Source organism: Malurus melanocephalus, unplaced genomic scaffold (genome assembly GCF_030028575.1).
Source record: "Malurus melanocephalus ecotype Western Australia unplaced genomic scaffold, MMel_1.1 scaffold_214, whole genome shotgun sequence".
Lineage (NCBI taxonomy): Eukaryota > Metazoa > Chordata > Aves > Passeriformes > Maluridae > Malurus > Malurus melanocephalus.
Window position 1 is genome coordinate 1,085,775 of NW_026623446.1, and position 21,459 is coordinate 1,107,233.

General features: G+C 36.9%; 1 protein-coding gene across 5 annotated transcripts in view; it reads right to left on the minus strand.

Moving 5' to 3' along the window:
- Positions 1–21,459, minus strand: part of ZFYVE28 (zinc finger FYVE-type containing 28) — a 148,550-nt gene that overhangs the window by 49,949 nt on the left and 77,142 nt on the right. For all 5 annotated transcript variants that reach the window (XM_057374047.1, XM_057374046.1, XM_057374045.1 and 2 more), the window contains exons 3-7: positions 12,691–12,828; positions 9,972–10,174; positions 8,228–8,317; positions 5,816–5,905; positions 2,668–2,769 (exon numbers count right to left, since the gene is read on the minus strand). In XM_057374047.1, the coding sequence (XP_057230030.1) occupies positions 2,668–2,769; positions 5,816–5,905; positions 8,228–8,317; positions 9,972–10,174; positions 12,691–12,828 (623 nt within the window). The remainder of the gene's footprint in view (positions 1–2,667; positions 2,770–5,815; positions 5,906–8,227; positions 8,318–9,971; positions 10,175–12,690; positions 12,829–21,459) is intronic.

Below are 21,459 nucleotides of genomic sequence, written 5' to 3' on the forward strand. Positions count from 1 at the left end.
AGACTGAAGTAGTTTGGCAGAAATGGTTTAAACACCTTAGTTTCAAGGCACAAAGGTAACACTAATATATAATTATGCTTTGGTTGATGTATAAAATATCAATGCTAATGTTTTACAGACAAAATAAAAGTCAACACAAGCACCTGGCGTAAAAATTAATTAAAACATTCAAAGCATAATTTGCTCTTCAACCTTTCCAAAAACTAAGCAAGAACCATTACTGCTTTTTCTCAGACCTCTATTGTTTTCAAAGTTATCAGCCACTAGTAGGACACCAAAAATTTTCATACCTAATAGATATTTATCTTCTCTGCTAGTTCTGATTCAATTATGTGGATCCACATAATTAAATACCATACTTATCTTTGCCTTGTGGATATTTTAGGATAATACAGCTTAAAAATTAATTACCTGCAATCCTACAAAATAATCAGCTCTGTATTTGACGTAACTCCTGGAGCTAAAATATTTAGTTGGCTAAAAAGTTATAGAACTTTAGAGAGAAATTCACTGGGATGTGATCATATTCTGCAGTAAGATGCTGTTCTATATTCTTAGAACAGGCACACAACTGCAGTACAAAATGCAGCTATTTTAACAGAAGACTACCGAATCTATTTTCATGTCTTAAGTACTGGTGATGGAAACTGGAGCAGGAAAAAGCACTCTTCCTTTGTTGGGGAGCAGAAATATTAGTATCAAATATCTCATTTCATCTTCCTCATAGGTTTCTATGAACATTCTCACAGAGGAGGGATTGCAGCCTGATGAATTAAAAATATCTGTGATAAGAAAAAAAAACTACACAGCTTAGGTACTTTTAAAATTAATTCAATTACCCTRTGAGAACAGCACACTTATTTGTATCTCATGGTTATTTTCATTCAATGTATTTTTCATTCAAGAATTATACTAAAGGATTTTTTGAGCTCAGTTCTYGCCAGTATTTGAGTTCCTTCAATTCAGAGACTGCCAGACATGGAATTTTATATTACTTCTTGCTTCAATTTTTGCTCTGATGTTATCTCACTAAGAACACACTGCAAACTTTGTCTCCTAGACAACTGAAATCACATTTTTAATGTTCCCTTTCCTTCACAGAATAAATACAAGTCTTAAAGTACATCAAAACTTTTCCAAAATTGAATCTGAAAACTTCTTTTTTAGGGTTTGCATTGAAAACTGTAGTTATTGAACAAACAAGCATTTTACAAATCKGTTTTCAACCCCAGAAGTTCACAGAACCGAAAATTAAATTGACTGAGCAATATACTGACTTCATTGATTTTCATTTTCCACGTTGTGAAATATGAGGATAAAACAGAAAATACAAATTATGAAAAGCATATTAGCTTTTAAATATCCTTTTGGCTTTGGACAGCCAGAGAAAATACCTGCAATAGCCACATATTTGGAATAAGGCATGTTAATGTAAGAAAAACTTCCCGGGTTTTTCAAGCTTTGGTACCAATAAAGCTTTTTCCCACTTCTAACTTCAGTTTTTCCCCTCAATTTATGTTGTTGTTCTTAACGTATTGTTTTATAAAACCATAATCACTCAAAAAAACCCCAACAAAAAAAAATGTTGATTTGCCAATTTTAATTCTCAGATTTCAAGATTTCAATATTCTAATGTACCTAAAAATAAGACTTCTAGACAAAAATACTAGGCAGTMTTCAAGAGGCACAAGAGGATGTGGTCTAGATATTTATAAAGGCTAACTTCAGAAATAGCTCCCCTCTGAACCACCCCTGACAGAGCTTACATTTTCCCTCAGGAGATGCCTCACCTCTAACGGATGAGAGGAGATCAATCTGGATAAACTATGTGAAAACTATTCTTACATCAAACTGTCACCAAGACATCCAGGGAAGGCGATAAACTGCTGAAAATTGGACACAAGGGAAAATGGAAAAAAAAACAAACCTGTCAAATTATCTGTAGAGATCTCCAGGAACAAAAGTTGCTGTTTGTATACAAATTCGAATTCCAAGTAAGTAATAGGGTTTATGGATTAAGAAAACTTTTTAACAGCCTGACAGGGTGAACATAAAGATCCTTTAAAGATACAGCTTMATTTCTCCAAAGTAACAGATCAGTCTTCTAAAGACCTCAGCTAAGAAAAAAATATTTTTATGTTCTTTATACTTGAGCCAAAGCCCACAACTCCAATGGTAACCAAGACTGAACCATTATGGAAACAAGTATAAAGCAATCCACCCTATAAAAACAAATCTACAATATGAAAAACAGATAATCATTTCTATTAGGTTAAGAATTATCTGAGTATTGCATCATAACATAACGAGAAAATGTAATCAGCCTAGTTRAACACAAACATTGATGCTAATTAGAAACAGAATCTCCCAAAAATAAACTCTAACTTTAGTAAYTCAGGCATTATCTAACCAAAAGGAAAATGTGAAATGCTATAAAATGATATTCAAAAAAAAGAGAAACTATCAGAGAGATTAAAAGTTCAGAAAACTACCATGGAATGAAAAACTACATTTAGTTATTTCATGGGTATATCACACTGATGAGAGGAAAATGCAGTTTATGGTTAACAYAGAAAACAGAAACACTTTTCTAAGCATTTATGAGTTTTCAGACCTCTGATTTTCACTTCAGAAGAGGAGCAGTTACAGCTAACTGTTATTACTTGCCTTATTTTTCTTAGCAAAGTGTGAAAAGGTCTGAAGAGTTCAGACATATCTTCTGGTTTATGGTCCAAGTTTAATGGTCCCTCGGAGTAGACAACAAGGCCACTGTAATTCAAATACACGCATGAACACACACATAAATGAACATTTTATTACACAGAGCAACCACTGAACAGTCAGAAAGCAACTGTACATAAACATTAGAACRACATTCAACTACATCTCATTATCTTATTTTTCTCTTATTTACCCACAGTTAGAATTAGAGGCTATTTGAAGTAAAAGGAAAAAGATTCCCTCCACTGTGTTCCCCTCTTCTTAAACTACATCTTAAACCATGACAGAAAATAGCAATGGATGCATAAAGGGAAGAAAACATACTTGTTTCATTGCTGCAGCTGACTGATAAAAAACAAAACAAAACAAAAAAAACACATAGGAAACCTACTATCAACTACACTGGGGAAAGTCCACTGATTTGAGACAGTGCAGATGGGTTTTGCTTTCCAGTCTAAATAATTGCCAGGTAAGGTRGCTGAACCCTGAGCTCCTAGTTCTCTGCCTCTAAGATACAAAATCCACTAAAATAGGACCTGGTATTGAAACTTGGTAAAAAAAGAAAAGATTCTTTAAATAACCTGAAACACATTTTGATTAAACYGTGCTTCTAAATCAACTCAGCACTTGTATAAATTTCCCTGGAAAGAGGTGAAGTTCATGATCCTGAGAGCCTCCATGTACTTCAGATATATTGCAGATATCTCAATAGCTCCTCCTGCCCAAATCACCACTGCCCAAACTTGTTTGTGCCAGGGTTTAAACAAAATCCACCCTCATATTTGCTGTACCACACCACACTGTGTCTGAGAGTGGATTCCCACCAGGCACAACTCTGCTTAAAACTCTTTAATCCTCTGCCCACTGCAAAAACAATGTGTATTTCCCAAAGGCAACCTGTTCTCACAGTTGAGATCACATCAGTCATCTTTTTCCAAGGCCTTTATGCCCTTCCTGCCCATAGTCAGTGTTTTATTATCCAAGGTATTTCAAAGGTATTTTCGTTTTCTTAAACWCAGTTTATACATTGCTTCAGTTATTCAGCACCCAAATATTCCTGAGGAATGGGGACCCTTGGCTGACTAACAGGACTGCCACAGTCCTTTGGTCACCAGCTATTCCCTAGCAAGCACCCATGGGACCACCAAAGGCTCTCTGAGACACAGCAGCAAAGCTGATGTCCCAAGCTACACCTCTGAAATATTTAAAAAAAGACCAGGGGATTAGGGTTTTGAGGGCAGGAGCAGGGGAAGAGATGAGAGAGAAAAAGTTGTTTCCTTTGCACGTCTTTTTTTTTTTTTTTGTAGCTTAAGACAAATTATCTTGTTGCCAAGGATACACAATTTTATCTTTTTTTTCCACGCTTTCCAAGCTTCAACAAGCAGGTTGCCACAAAGTGAAGCATTTATTGCTGACTCATGTCTTATGTTCTGCATAAGCAAATGTTACAACTTTGCTCAGTGAAAGCTCAAGGCTACTCTTCTCAAACTTCTACCAGATGCCAAGTCCTTGTTCCTTTGGCTTTCAAACAGTTAGCTTTCCACAGAATTTAATTCTCAGAAGAAATAAAAAAAAAATAAGTGGGTTAGAGCACTACAGGAAAAACAAAAAAAATATTATGAAATGGCTTCTGTATAACATTTGAAAGAACTCTAAATCAAAGCCTGAATAAAACTATCACTGGAAAGAACTAAAAATTGCTAAAAAGTGTGTGTTAGTATTTCTTACAAGATTCCAAATTCACTGACACCTCCTGAGACACGCACTATATAAAATGTATGATAACACACACTATATAAAATGTATGATAAACTGACGTCTGAAAAGAAGCCTTAGACAACAATGACCCTGAAAAGTACTTCTTAAACCCATCCTTCTCATGAAGACACAGAGCCACAGCCTGAGACCAGTGCATTGTCTCCATCTTGCATTTAAAGGCTTTTCCTCTCACAGAGTAAATAAAATGCTTGTGTTTCTTCCATAGAACACTGTAACCAGATGGGGTAGTTTTTCTGTGGAACTTCACATAACAGTGATTTATTTTCATACCACTGGATAAGTAAGAGCAGGTAAACTTTTTCTCTTCTCCTTCTCTATCCTTATTTGAAAATTGGGATAGATATGTTCTATTTTCCAGAGAGCCCCTGGTTTTCCAGTCAGTCATGATGTGTTCTCCTTCTCTGTGTCTCCCAGCAGCTTCAAACTGAGTTCTCACATTCCTGTTCTCTTCCAATAATCAGATTATTACTGTTATTATTTTTAGAATGACAGTTACAGACAATATACTATTTAACAGGAACAACAGGCCACAGGGATTTCCTGAGGGGAAGTGTATTACACTCAGGATTTGAGGTTTTTTATTTCCCTCAATTATACTACTTATATTAGCTAACTTTAAAACATTCACAATGGTAAAATATTAAAAATATGCTGGCTTTACTCCAGAGAAGCTGCTGCYTTACTGAATCATGAAGACTCATCAGGAAAAATGCATTGGATTTGTTCAATATTGCAAAAACTGCATGAAGCAAAACACACTGTTATAATTTAGTTGCCTTGAGTGGTCAATACAGGGCACAAATTTACACAAAGGTTACACATATTAATATTTTCTTTGAAGAGAATTAAGCCTAACTCAACAGTTACAATGCATTTTGCCATGACAATTCCTTCTGAAGCTTGAGTCATTGAGAAAAATACTCAAATCTAATTAAAAGTTTGYAGTTTTCAACACTTGTATACTTAGGTCATACTATTTCTGAGTGTCACAAAATATGTGCTTTCAAGAAGTAATTCTGACAACATGACACTGCATTAAATGATGTTCCTAATTTTTAAATTTTGCTGGAGGATATCTGATCAATTGTTCAAGTCTTCTATATTTAGAGATCTACCATCTTTTTTTTTTTTGGCTTGATATTCTACATTAAACTGGTAATGATTTAGAACAAAACAATCCTCCTCTTTAATTTCTTTTAAAGAAAGCTAAAGCAAACTCTTTTGATGATGAAAGTCCATCAAAATTCTAAACACAGCTTTTCAAATCTTCAATAAACCTTTAAATGAGGCAGAGCAGATAGTTAAAATTACTTACCATACAATGGCTAATCTTGGAATTGTAAACATTAAAGCTGGTTCATAGTCATCTATCATATCTTGAGTGAGGTATCCAAGCCTTAAGGCTCTAAGCAGAAGAATAAAACTATTTAGTAAGACATCATATTCTTTAAGAACACATTTTACTAAGGAAAAAAACTGCAAAAATAGTTATAAGCCACCAAACTGATTGTATTTTACTCATGCACTGTTTTTGTACCTGAACCATTGTGTATAACTGACAGCTGAAGTCTCTGCTTTAAAGAAAAAATAGTATGATAAAAAACATTAATTCAAGAAAAAAAATCTCTTTAAACACTTAAAGCTTTTATAGTCATTCAAAACCCMATTCAGTTTTACGAATTTTTCTGTTTACTATTTCACGTCAAGCTTCAGCTGGATACTGAAAACCACTCTGACCATTTTTCAACTAAAAGAAACCTTTTAAAAGTAATAGGGGAAAGTCTTTGTTTCATTTTCAAATACAAATTGCTGTAATTATCAAAGTCAATCTCCCCTGTAACGAACAAAAAAAAAACCAAAGAAACACCCAAAACCAGCCCAGATCTACACTGTAGCTCTTACTGAAGTCTAAAGATTTAATATTTGAGGGAGACTTCATTGTCCTCAAATAATTTCTCAAATGTCTTAAGTCCCTCTTTAACTAAACTCCATTTTGTCTGGAGTTTTTTACTTGGCTATGTTTTTCAGGTTTCTTCACAATTTCTAGAYTTCATCATATGTTTCATACCATCCTCAAATTTCTTCTCTGACTTGTTCATATCAGTGCTTAAGATAGCCATTAAAACTGCAAATTAGTCCTGCTTTTGGAACCCAAAAGAATGGAAATAACTTCTAATTCCTTGTCAGCACTTGTCTGGCCAATAATGCYGCTGGTGGATGGGACATGACCACAAAGCAAACCCTGCTTGGTACCAGCAGTGGATGAGCACACTGGTGTGTGACCCATCCTCACTCCCTGCTCCTTCCTACAGCCCAGAGAAATTATGCAAAGCTGCAAGAAACCATCCTTTTCCTCTTACTGGGCAAATACAGAATTACAGAATTGCCAGGGTTGAAGGGATCTCTGGAGATCACCCATGGGCCCAATCCCCCCGCCAAGGCAGGGTGATCTACAGCAGGTGACACAGGAACACATCCAGGTGGGTTTGGAATGTCTCCAGAGAGGGAGACTCCACAACCTCTGTGGGCAACTGTTCCAGTGCCCTACCACCCTCAAAGTAAAGAAATTCTTCCTCAAGTTCATGTAAACTTATTGTGTTGTAATTTATGCCCATTACTCCTCGTTCTGTCCCTGGGCACCACTGATAGGAGCCTGGCACTTTTCTCTTGACACTGTTGAGATATTTGTGTGCATTGATCTGATCCCCTCASCCTTCTCTCCTCCAMACAGGCCCAGCTCYCACAGYCTCTCCTCCTAAGAGATGCTCCAGACCCCACACCACCTTTGTGGCCTCTGCTGGACGTGTGTACGCCACAGATGAAAATGTGTATGTGYACTAGCTCYCTGACTGATGGAAGGCAATTCCTCCTACTTGTTGTGACCTTTTCTGAGTTGTAACCCTGTCTTCCAAAAGGCCTGAAACATCTCTGATCTTGGTGTCATGCAYAGTTTGTGGCAGTTCACAAGTTCTCCTAATATGACAGCAAAACCAACACTTATGTTAAAGGCATTTTACAGTCAACTGGTGTCTAACACGTCCACACAGAACATGATTCACTAATTTCCTTTTAAGAACAGTGCTGCACTGCTCAAAACCCCACTTAGGCTGASTATTTCACCTGCTGTTCCCCTCTACTGCCCACCTATAGGCTGGTTAATCTGTCTCAAGGGGGAAGAGACAAGTTGTTTAACACAGCACATTGCAAATTCACACTTTTCTTTGCACCTTATACTTCCAAAAGAACTTATGAATTGCTGGATTATTTTAATTTTCATGCATGTAGAGCTATGGGCCAGTCCTCTGAGATTTTAAAAAGCTTTTGTAAGTTCTTTATGATAATCACTGGAGGTTCACAGATGATTTGAATCTTCTCCCCATGTATTCCTGCATGAAATATCATTTAAGTCTTGATGGCTTGAACAGATTTAGCTTATTTAAATGCTTAGTCTTCATGTGCACATCTGTAACTAGGCACACCTACAATATTGTTATTGTYAGATTATTAACTCTTGCATTCTGGGGTTTTTCTAGATATAAAAAACAAAAATGGATAGGCTTGTGCCTGGCACGCATGCTTGACACTTTTAAACTTTGTGCTTGGGTACTTACTAGAAAAGTAAATACGTAGTGTTCTATTACAATTCTTTAAGATTATAGTTAATGTACTTGTGTAAAAGCTGAGACAGAGAGTAAACACAGAAATTAAGATCTAGTCCTTAACTTACCTCTCCACAGTTTCACAGAACAGTACGATTACCTCTTGCTGTACATAGTACTCTTTTGGAGACTTCACAGGTACCATGGCCGACACATAACTACAACAATTATAAAAGAGTGTACCACTGTTTCACATGTTTTAAAAAATAAGATTATGAATGAAACCAAACCTAATATAATCTTAGAAACCTAACCTTACCTGCACTAATTTGTATAGATTTCAACAACACTCACTATGAAAACCTTACTGTGTAAGAATCTACAAGAAACTCAGCCAAATTATTTATTGCAGTGGAGTTGAGGCAGTGAAACTCAGCAGTAATTTATAAATATAATTACATACATTTAGCTATTAGAACTCTATATGCTGYGGCACAGGGCTCCTGAATGATCTTTAGTGTCCCATCTTGAAGCCAGAATAGTTTACTCTGCACTTCCTTAAGAAAAATTATTTAAGCATTTTATCTATAAAAGTTTTACCTGAAATTAAATTAGYGAAATTCAGTTACCCAGAGGGCACAATTTATGACACTTAAAATTTGGCCTCATTTCTATGTGGAATGACTTGCAAAAGCACTAATTCAACAAGTAAGAAACACTGGTAAAACTTTAGTGGTTTTGTGTCACTGTATCACTTAATTGGTCATTTGTAGAATACAAGTAATACAGAAARGGAAGAAGTTGTTTGTAAAACAACGGTAAAGAAAAATGCTGTAGAGAGTTGGTATTGACAGGCCAAAAACTGCACAGACACTGCCAAGAACCTTAAAAACACATTTTTAAACAATGTTTTTTCAATTAAAGTGTTTTCAATGTAACAGAACGATGATGTTTTCTCTAATCAGAGAAAAACCTACTTACTTGAGTAAAATAATTTAAGAGAATACCAATACTGAGGAAGGGCAAGCAGAAATGGGGGACATGACAGTCTATAGGTTACTCCCAAGAAATATTTAACACAACCCAATTGTAAGAGAGATGTTCTGCTAAGGACAGCAATGATTGTATTGTATTAGATCCATAGATAAACTTGCCCATTGTCTGTGGYCAGCACCACAAACATCTAACACACAGGCAGGGGGCTGGTTACACTCTGAAACATAATGCAAGACTGGACAATGTAACCYATGATGCAAAAAAAACATCACCCCAAAAAGCAGTTATTTTTACTTAAGCTATAAACCACAAAGCCATTTTTCAATCACAATTTTTCAAATTAGTGAGTTCCTSTGGTTAATTATGGCTGGGGTAAAAGCACTTCCTCCATCCAAATTCAATGTGCCTTCTTAAATTCACYGGGTGCATCTTGCTTGTATCACTAAGCACAAGAGAACAAAACCTCATAGTCTMCAGAATATTTGTTATCATTATTTTCTTTTTTAACATCTCATATTTGTTGCCTTTTCTCTGACAARGCAAACATTAAGAGATTTATGATTTCCTTTTGTGTCTTGGAAATTCTCCCTCAAATGCCATATGCCAGCATGCAAATGGGAAATTATAGTTTAGTTGGAGAGAGCAAATGTTGATTGCTAAAAAGCTATTTTGTTTTCATTATTGCTACACTGGAAGGAAAAATCTAACAATACAACAAATTACTGAAGAATTCAAACACCATGATAAAATAATTTACATACTTTTTCCACTCAAAGAATACAGAGCAAAACAACCAATTTCCAAAAACCAACAAGCCACACAACAGCTGCAGTGGCCAAGCCATTGCTCACAACACATTTACTTTAGCTCTTTTACCTTAATTCAAACTCAGCAAAAAGGACATCAAAATGCTTTAGGGAGTCTTTCATCTTTTCTGTGTAGAGGTTCAAATCCCTTAAGGCCTGGTCACGAATTATATTTCTGACTTCCTCTAAGCTTCGGGTCAGATCCTTGGCCAAAGGCCTCATAGCCATACTCTCAATTTCACGATTCATAATAATTGAACCAGCAGCCAAACACTRTGAAAGATATGAAGAGATAAAATATTAGTTTTTACAAAGTAAAAATATTTTTATACTTAAAAACAAAGCACAGGATGTGCTATTTATACTTGGAACACAGGCAGTACTTAGCCCCATTTGGTTGCAAATTATTAAAGAAGGGAAAGATTAAAGACTGGTTATGTCAAGAGTCAAAAGCTTTCACAGAAAAGGTTAGGAAGCAGTTCAGCCAGGGTGACATGAGAACAGGGGAAAGCTGAAGTACAAGAACACAGTGCTGACAGAAGAACTAAAGCTATTTTCTYACCAGTTAGGCAATAAGCATTAGTTGGATAGATCCTCAATGCACCACGGATTACTTGCATAAGAGAGATGGGAATCTAAAAACTACAATCCATGGACTGTTTTGATTCAGGCTAGACTGCTTGATTTTRTAAAATAAATCTATTCCTTATAAAAGAAGCAGAAATTCTGCAACTGTGATAGTCTTCTACAGCAAAACTGGTCACACTGGCTATCACACAGGGGTCCAGTTAGGCCARTATCCTACTTCCCATGGAAACCATGATTACAGATAAAAACCAGGTCACTGAGTGATTCTTCCCTTTCAGAGTCTGGAAAGCAGCTATTTAAGAGACTCCTTGCCCAAGGCACTATACATGGACTCTCTCTGACCAGCTRACACAGACATTAGCAGTAGATTTTTACTGTAACACATTAATAAAACTTCTTTTAAATCTTGCCGTTAAAAACAACTGCTGGCTTTATTCTTTTATGGATACATTTGGAGGACAACGAGCACTGATATAGATCATACCTGCTGCATTAATGGAAATACTTTTATTAACTAAAAATRCACAAGGTTGTTCACGAAGATCAGGGGTTTTTTCCCCCCCTTTTTTTAAACTCCATTTGCAGCTGTGTCCTCTCCCCTTCACCCCATATTCAGTAGACAGGAGCTATGTCTGCAACTCAGTATGAGTGACCTGCAATCCCAGTCCTTTTTCAGCAGCCTGATGCATTGATTTGTGTTTTGAGGGCACTTGCAGAAGATCATGTTCTTACCTCTCTTCAGCCAAAGCAGCATTTGTGGGAAAGTATGGATAAATTAAGTGTTACCTGCTGACAGATACTCTCAGTCTGCTAACTCAGTGATTGCACTGGCAAGGACACAAGTGTGTATTCACTCACAAAGCTCAGACAACCWCCTTGTTACATGAATTTACAGGAGGACAGTGCCTAGAGCAGTAGGAGTTTGCATTACATCATCACTGCATATGTTGCTTTCTCTGAAACCAACAGGTCTCTCCAGCCTGATGGTTACTCAGTGAAAGTTTGATTTGGAAACAGGTTTAGCTTATATAACACAGCAGTGAATAAAACAAGACTGAGGACAGGATTACAAAGCATTGACACACCAAATTAATTTWGTAAATTCTATCTGAGACTTCTCTGACTCAGAAGAGCCTACAATTAACAACTGTCAAAGCAAGTTTCAGAAACGGAACATATGGAGGCATATTGGACTGAACAAGATGGGAACTCTTAATGGAGAACATGTATTTGAAAAAGAAAGAAGAAACTGGCAGAGAAAAAAAACAAGGATATTAAGAGGAGCCCAAGGATTCCTTCAGATACAGCAGAGGCAACGCTGAAAACAAGACCACAATGTGCTGTTGTGTGGTGGGATGCCCAGACCAAACCCCCCCCTCAAACATCAACAAATTCATGGTGCCTTAAGTCACTTTCAGGCCAGTAAAACTGAAGAGCTTATCACTAAAGATGCCACAATGATTTATTTTTTTTTAGCCAAAAGACATCAGTACTAATAAATAAATACCTTGCATATCACATCCTTTTTTTCCTGACACCTCAGGCTTCCTTTGGTTAAATTAGTGAAAGCTTATTTACTACAAAAATCCCTTGTTCCTACAGATTATTCTAGAAGCAAATCTTTGAGAGAAACCAGATAAGAGAAGAAAAGTGGACTTCAGTGTTCTGCATAGGARCCATTATTTTTTTGGCACACACACAAAACAAACGACTTATGAGCAACAAATGACAGCTCAAAGYTACATTTTCAGGATGAGTTAGAGCATAACATAACCATTAAAAGAAAGTGACAGCATGCACTTCTATTTGTTGGAGATGAACTTTTGTCCTGATAAAACTCCCTAATAAACTTTTATTTGATTCTAAGATCTTCAAGACACAAGATGACCGATCAATATAAAGAAAAAAAGAAAGACCATCACTCAGATGCTAACCTAYAAAAGAACAGTTTTTCACCATAGAATTCTGGCAGCACACAATTATGAAAATAACCCAGKATGCTGTTAGTCCAAAGAAACCCATCAGTTAGTTAAAGAACCCCATTTCTCTGAGCACCCAAAGCAAGTTCTCACAGATGTTTATTTTGCTCTGTAATTTTATGTACCACTTTCAGAAAAGTCTGAAAATGTACCTGTGGTTTTATGCAACAAGAAAAAAAAAGTGTCTATTAACCCCAAACAACAGAAGTATGACAGACCTACCTCTGCTCCAAACCAAAGCTGTCCTGCAAGGTTGTCATGACGTATTTCCTCTGGAAACTTAACACAAAAGTCTCGATTGGCCCGTTCATGTGGAATGCATTCATCCATGATTTGATTTATGATGTTCAAAACATTATCCTGAAGCAAAAGATAGGATAGCATATATACTTTTTGTACAGAAAACCCACACCACCTTTTCTGACTTAATTTTTAACAGAGTTTATAATGAGGCACCAACTAATTAAGATAGAAAATGCAGTATTTAACTCTCATAGTCTTCATATACACAGAGAAAACAAAGGAAAATACTTCACAGAAACRAGAGCAGCAAACTTCACTCTTTGTATTTTTCCTAGAAACTSTTTCTCAGATTAACTGCACTTAASTTTGAYTACTTTAATGGGACTTCTGATGAGRAGGTGGAATATAAAGAGCTCGTTACCTCCAGCTATCTGTACATATCAGTAAATAAACCAAAAATATAAGTAAACTACAGTTCTTGCATTTCTTCTCACCAGCCCCAACAATATGCACTCTGTTATTCCCAAAAAGAGCCTCTGACASGGTACCTTGAAGTTGCTAGGAAATKAGTTATRTTGRGACCAATGTGGTTAAATAGATTTAAACTCATCCTGGGAACCTTTAAGCAGGGAGTTTCCACACCTGAGTCCCAAGGGGGAGAGGGCTGGCACATCCACCCARCATCTCATCCACCAGACACCCAGGAGAATGAGGGGACATCACACAAGTCAGAGCCTTAATAACTGCTCTGATCTACATCTGCACCAGGACAATGATCAAAGACCTACAACCAGTTTCTTGATATGCAGTAAATAATCTGTATTCATTTATTTGAAAAGATAATTTTCACGTACCCCTGCTGGGAACTGCATGGAATTTGATTAACATAATAAAGGTAGATTGAGAGCATGAAAAAGGCTGAGTGCTTTCATTAAAGATGTTTTGTCTGTCTCTTCTTCTGCTTCTCCAGTATTTACAGAATTCACATTYGATTTAAAATATTTCTCAAACAAATACAACAGAATCTGTCTGTACAAAATTGTTAAGCAGACAGATTTGGTTTAAGTCTACATTTTACTGTTTTATTTTCACCTGCATTTAAAAAATAATAGAAGACAAGTATTTGGAAGAAATCTGCCCCTTTAATATGCTCTCCACCAAAAAAGACAAAACCTACTTTAGCAACAAAGAACGAACCACATTTTCTGCAATTTCTGCACAGACTGCCACACCTGCTGTTGCCACAAAATCTTAATTTAATGCCATTAATCTTAATATTAACACCATAATCACAGTTGTCTTATCCAAAATAAAGGAATAAATTAACCATCAGCAATATTTATTACACACTAGTATAAGGTACTTGATCTCTTAACAATTAAAACCCTTTTACATTAAAGTATTTTTTGCAAGGCTGTCATGAGATAATATGTTTCATTTCAGTAAAATTGTTAAAGGCAAACAAACAAACAAACATCCATACAGTTAAAACACACGGGTAAGTGCAACATTCACCCATCTTCTCCAGAAACAAGACTGAAAATCAAATGCCCTGTTGGGRCAGGACAAAGTGGAGTTAGTCAAGCAATCAAACCCAAATTAGCATGGCACTTGAGGATCAGAAAAAACAGAATGGGAAGTCTGCTATTCTCCTTCCATTTCTTGATTCGTGGTATTGAATATACTCCTCTAACCGTTATTTAGCTAAACCTAACCAGGGTACCAAAGTATTTTGAAAGTAGGTCTTGTAAGAAAAACAACTCCTAAACTCCCCAGCTCCTACCAAAAGTTACAGAGCAAAAACTGAAACTGAGGATAAAAACATTTAAATTGTAGAAGGGCATGAGTCACTCATGAGGTATTTTATATCTGTAATTACTGATCTATTTTGAGACCAGATGCTTTGCCTGCACCTCTCACTTTATCACCAGAGCAATACACGTTGGTCTTTATCATTAGGATGAAAGAGCCAGATTCCTGTTTTCAGAGAATTAATCAAAGTTTGCAAAGGTCTTTTTGCATTGGAGAGATACAGTGGTAAAAAGCAATCTTACCAGTTAAATTTTAYAAAAGTTTCGGGAAATACAAGGAAATATTAAGGCAGAGAAGTCTGAGAATAACACTATTCAAATCTGGTTATATCAGACTTTAAGTAATCCAATTACATTTTATTTCAGGACATGATATWCCAATTTATTTTACTTGCCACCAAACTTCAATATGGGGAAATGCAATTTTTCTCATGCTTTTTTTTTCCTAAAAAACTACATAACACAGATGAAAAGCCATATTGAAAATTTTTCCTCCCTAAATTTTATTTTACTTTAATGGATTATTTTTTAAAGGCAATCTTATTTGACAGCAGCTACAAGACAGATTGAATTCCCCTTTCATAATCCCCTATATACATACTCAAAATTCCTGACGTATCAAAGAATGTTTTATGCAAATGGAGTAAAGCAAGGACTCATAGCTGGTAAGCAACTGTTCCATGGTTTTSTTCTGTTTTTCTAACCATCATACCTGTTAAAAAGCACTAAGATTCTGCCTCAATCTCAGGAGATAATTATTAGAAGCATCATGAAGTTTTATACCTTAATGCACTTACATATTTCAACTAAAGGCAACAGGATGTAATGAAGATAATTCAACTTTTTGCAATATGCTAATTTTAAGGTATATAATTTCTTTGTTTACCATCTAAACAATGTTTAATATTCTTCCTCATTTTTTCAACATTCCTGTAACTTCTAGATGCTTCTGCTCCAGAGCACCCAMGATCTACCAACACACTTCCATGTGCACCAAACTTTAAGGCAGGTGTTTCTTTTAATATGAGCAGTACTACTAAGTTAAACCACAGGTAACTAGAATTTTAACATACACTTCCCAATGGAGATAAATCWCAATAGCTGCACCTCCAGTAGCAGCTGTTTATTTATCTATAAAGTTACCTGGTTTCACAAAGGTCATTCTGGCAGAGAGCTGAGTGAAAAAGCCAATTAAAAAGATGGCCATTCTTTTCYTGCTTAGTCTACCAGGGATTCAGGAAGATTAAGGAACGAACAGTTTATGGAATTTTGCTATATAGTCTACAAATGCTGAAAGATTTCTACAAAGTGAATTGCTTYTGCTGTTTTAAAATGTGCAATTTCCCTATTTCTCTGTTGTTCCACAGAGTTTATTTTATCCTCCTGCAGAAAAAAACAAAACAAAACAAAACAAAAAACCAAAACCAACAATTCTTCATCACTTCCCTTCCCTCTTCCATTCTTCTTATGACACCCAGAGCAGAGTAACTTACAGAAGAAATCTGGAATATTTGCTCCCATAATAATTTCAAATCTCAGCTGCTTTGAAACTGGAAGGATGCCAGCCAATTTAGACAGACTATCCAATGCATTGTAAGCAAATTAGTCTTTTCTTTAGAAGAGCTTCAAGAAACATTCAATTTATTTAATTACAGTATTCTGCTTTGTAAGCTAATAACGAATGGGTTTGGATACATGGTAGCACTGAAATTTTGCTCTAATTTAAGCAACAGAAATCAATTAGTTGGAATTGAAGCAGTAAATCTTTCACTTGATCCATCTTTGTACATAAAAGTCTCCGGATTTTAATGCATCCTTTGGTGGCTTTATCTGTTATCTTTTGGTTTATCTGCATAGTGGGGTGTGCACAGTTTTGTTTCAGATACTCTGTTGAGGCTTTACAGCACCACATGCAGCCACTGCAGAGATTCTGCTTYGGGATTTACTCCAACCTCCTCATTTCCTGGAAAACACAGCTCAGAGMTTCACATAACAGAGAGCACTTATATTTCATTTTGATAGGGAAGATAATGAGTGGTMGTGAGACAGTGTATGTAGGTAGCCACGGTAGAGGACAAAAAGTTGGTTTATTTTTGGCCCAGCAGTAATTGGCCRTATATTAAATAATCAGAGCATAAAGCTAATGTCAATTGCTGAATTAGCTTCCAGAATAAGTATGAAAAAAATGCCAAGAAATTCATCTTTCTTATACTAAGAAACATATGTTTAGATCAACAAAAGGCAGACCTAGCTACCCTTTTGTACATGTCCTTGAAAAAATTTATGCTGCTCTTCCACACCATTAAATTTAATATTACTTTTCTGAGGTCTTTTGCAAGACTTCTTCAAATGAAGGTAACTTCCTGTGCTGTTCAGTACCTCTTTAGTAGCCATGTTTTGAATTATCAGTAAAACCTGATAAAGCCAAGGAAATACCGTCTGTGACAGTATCACCATAAGCTTAACTGATATTTTAGTCTCTCTATTTAAAAGTCCATCACTGTTTTGTTACTTTTTCTGGCTCAATGTTAAGTTCCAGAACTCCGTTAACATCACATTATGGCAAACAGAAGTCATGATGAACACAAATTAATGCCAAAAATAAAGGAAGATTTTATCATAATTAAAGCAATTAGCTAGTAATTAGGCTTTTATGGGCTAGTTTAACAGAAGAAAYGAATAATAAATAAATAAATWAAAAAGTAYTGTACTCTCTGATGTAACAAATAGGATTTCAAAGAACACACAAAAGTCCTGGCTTCAGAACCCAGACAGCTATTTCACATCAGAGATCCAAAGCCTCTCTCTGGACAGCAGAGTTCCATGGCTTTCCCTCTAGTCCCACCTTGCACAGATCCCAAAGGCTGTGCTTTCAGACTCTCTTTGCCTCATCAGCTATTTGACTACTTCCCACTATAGGAACTATATAACCACAAAATTGTTTGGAAAARAMYTTGCAGATCATCAARTCCAACCATTAACCCAGMACYGTCMAGTCCACTGCTAAACCACATCCCCAAGTGCCACATCTTCACATCTTTTAAATACCAGGGATGGTGACTCAACCACTGCCCTGGACAGCCTGTTCCAATGCCTGATAACCCTCTTCATGAAGGAAGTTTTCCTAATATCCAATCTAAATGTCCCCTGGCACAAGCTGGGCCCTTTCCTTTTGTCTTATTGATTGCTACCTGGAGAAGAGCCTGACCCCACCTCGCTACAATCTCATGTGAGAGGTGGTGAAGTCTCCCCTGAGCCTCCTTTTCTCCACGCTAAACATCCCCAGCAGCCTCTGCCACTCATAAAAYTTGTGCTTGGTCACACTATTGCTGGTCCAGGCCAGGTGCCATTGGCCTTCTTGGCCASCTGGGCACATCTGGCTCAYGTTCAGYCMCTGTCAATCAGCACCCCCAGRTCCTTTTCCATYGGGCCCTTTCCAGCCCCTCTTTCCCAGCCTGTGGCACTGCAGGGGTTGTTGTGACCCAGGGYCAGGAYCTGGCWCTTGGTCTTGTTGRACYTCAGYCCCTTGGGCTCAWGGATCCAGCCTGTCCAGATCCCTCARTASAGCCTTCCTGCCCCTCAACACTCCCACCCAACTTGGTGTCATCCACAAACTGAGGGTGAACTCACGAGTCTCCACTTTGTAAATAAAAGGATTTTCCTAAGTATGAACTTTGGGGGGCAGCTCCTAGTTCAACCTAGCCCACCACAGAGTAATACCAAAATTCACCATGAAAAGACAACTTGGATATCTGGCAATTTATATTCTGTATTGGCCCAGCCCAGCAACAACAACTCTCAAGAAATAAAAGAGGAATCCCCATTTGCAGAGGGCAGAATGAAGGAGATGTCATCATGAATTACAGCCATCTTCATTTTGCCTTCTCCTGCTGCAGTGAAAGCATCCTGCATCCCTAACACATTCATTGCTGAGCTGGCATGAAGCCAGCATTCTTTCCTATGGTTCTCTGCTGCAAATTAATTCCCTGACCTGCAGTGCACAGCATTTTCATTCCCCTCTGTCCACAGTCTTAGATAACAGGCAGCTTCTCAGAATGACCTATTTGATCCATAGGGGCAAGTGAAAACACATGAAAAAACTTGTTAACATGGAAAACTACAATTTAAGACTACAGTAGTAAACATTATTAGGATCCTTTTTTCAAAGAAAAAATATCTTAAAGTATTAATCAYTCTCTACATAAAATCAAATATTAAATGTAGAAAGGAAATACAGTTCCTGTTGGCTGATGAAGTTGTACTGATCACCCAACTTGCAATCAAACGTTTTATATTTTATAACCATTTGGTAATCATTCTCTAGTGACCAAAAGTTTCCCAAAAATGATGAAGAAAGGCTGTTAAAAATATTTTAAAAGACACAATGTTTAACTCTGCACTTTCATTTTTACCCAAGTRTAACATTCCACTGATCACCTGCCATTACTTGGGAAAAAAAGGGAAATTTAAAATCTGTGAACCCAACAGACAAAAAAAACATCATCTCTTTTGATACTTACAGGTTATTTAGTGTATTTAGAACAATTATACGCAAGTTCATTTGCATTGAAGTATGGTGAAAACATATGAAAGGGTTGACAAGTCTGTCTGCTTGCAAAATAAGTGTTAAGAGCTTTCAGTCAATGGCAAACCCAAACAGCAAACAGGTAACTGACACCAACTGTTTGAAGACGTCAGGCAGCACAGAGAAGACATCTGTTAGAGCTGTGCAACTCACACAAGTCATCATTACTGGGAGTAATGAAATGACAAACGTTGCCATCAGTTACAAAACAACTGAACTGGAGATGAAACTCGAAAGGAAAAGCACCCATATTTACAAGCTTTATTATGATAGGAAAAAAAGCAATGTAGATATGTGAATTGTCTCACAAGTAAGCTTAATCTYGACATCATCACTTTGAAATGGTTTTTCTCAGGTTCCATTTTTTTTCTACACTGCCACTGTCCCCACCTAAATTAAACTGGAAGACACTGTATAGAACAAAATTATTTTCTTTGAATAAGGCTTGGCTCACTCACATGTCAGTCAACTGCCTAATCCTGGCACAAATTTCTGACTTTTCTACCTCTGCATCAAGTCTATTAAACATAGACGTTATGAGAACTTTTCTCCACCAGCATTGTTCCGGTTTAGAAAAAGCCTCTAACACAGATACAACTCTGCAAATGACCACAATTCCCCCCCTCATCACATCAATGACGAATACCCAATGGGCTGGACAGAGTCTGCTTTTGGCTCTTATTTCTTCCATCCGTTKTTAAAAGGTAACTTTGTCTGCTACAGTTTCTAAACTTTGTGAACATCAAGGTTTCTTTCAGTCAACTTCTTCCCTTGATCTCATTAATTACCCTGCTGTTCCTTCACTGACCTCTACTAAMGTAACTAATATAATGTCTCCAGGGCTGAAAATTAAGCAGGCAAGAAAGACTTAGCCATTCCTTTAGCTAAAAGTGCTCCTGGTTCAATCCACACTGTTTAACCTCTGTATCAATTAACAAAATAACATCAGGAATAGATTCTTGCCAACTTCAAACCAATCATTAAGTTTCAGAACCCAGCAGGGAATTTCTTTCAGTTTTGGCTAATTTGTCTCCTTTAATGAGATCTATTCCTGCCTAATTCTACAAGAAAATGCTCTTCAATGGACAGATGCAATCAAACATGAAAACATCGCACCTCTGAACTGCCTCATTGTTCACAATGATTATGGTACATACTCCCAGTTTGCTCCTGTCAAGAATGTTAATGATACAATTAGTATTTCTTAGATAACTCACTGCCAATGCACTACTGCACTGTCCTCTGAGTTCTTGAACAGTGCTTCASAGATACCTTCTTCATCAGGGGATGCTTGTTGATGGTGACTTTGTAAAAATTGCTTCTCTTCAGCATGGTTACAATTCAGATAAAGGACAGAATGAAAGGGTGTATTTTTTCCTCCTAGAGATTCCTTATTCTGATACCACTTCAATTTATCAGACAGTAGGAGACAGCTTCAGATAAGTTTTTTTTACACCTGAAACAGAAAGCCACTTTTCATCAGAGACTGGCGCCAGGCCATTTTGCAGYGTCAGCCTTTGGCAGCAAGGCCAACTGGAGAATTCGGCCCCTTATCTCACCATCTCACCCACGCTGCAGCCTCTGTCCCCACATCAGGACTGTCACAGGCTCTCACCAGCACTCTCAGTGCTCTTGTACTGCTGCACTTAGGAGGGGTTTCAGTGCCCTGATCCAGAGTAACCCAGGTCATTTCACTGCTCAGAATGACTGTGCTGTGCATCAGCACAGCTCAACAAGTGTCCCCCAGTGTAAAGCTGACCATGGCTTATTTAAACCAGCCTTGGATAAGGATCTAAAACCCACTGCTCTCTCAAAGCTGGGCTTTGAAGGGTGCCATGCTTAAGTGTGGGAATAGCAACAAGAACAGCACAAATTTGGAATGGAAAACTTTTAAACTGACACTGCCAATGGACCAKGGAGTAATGCCTAAGGAACTATGTGAGATAACACAGAAATACACATTCACTATATAAAATCAAAGCTCATTTATCTTGTTTGCCCATGCTCAACTATATATCCAAGCAATAAAGTTAAGGTATTTACTGAAACTAAAATGTTTACAATGCTTCTACCAACTGCCCAAGGRCTTGCTTGAATCAAAGACTAGGCARCCCACATGCACAGCTGCTAAAGCTATGACAGAACTCTCACCAAAACCTCTCAAATTAACAGAAATATTTCCTTCTGAAATCACTTTATGCCTTTCCATTAACATAGTTATAAAGCTCACTGGTGACCCACAGCACCAATAAATTTAAAAGCCTTTACCTGCTCAAAAAGAAAGAACATACTTAACATTAAAAACCAACGAAAAAAAATCTGATTTCACTGAGTACAGAATTAATTGTGTTA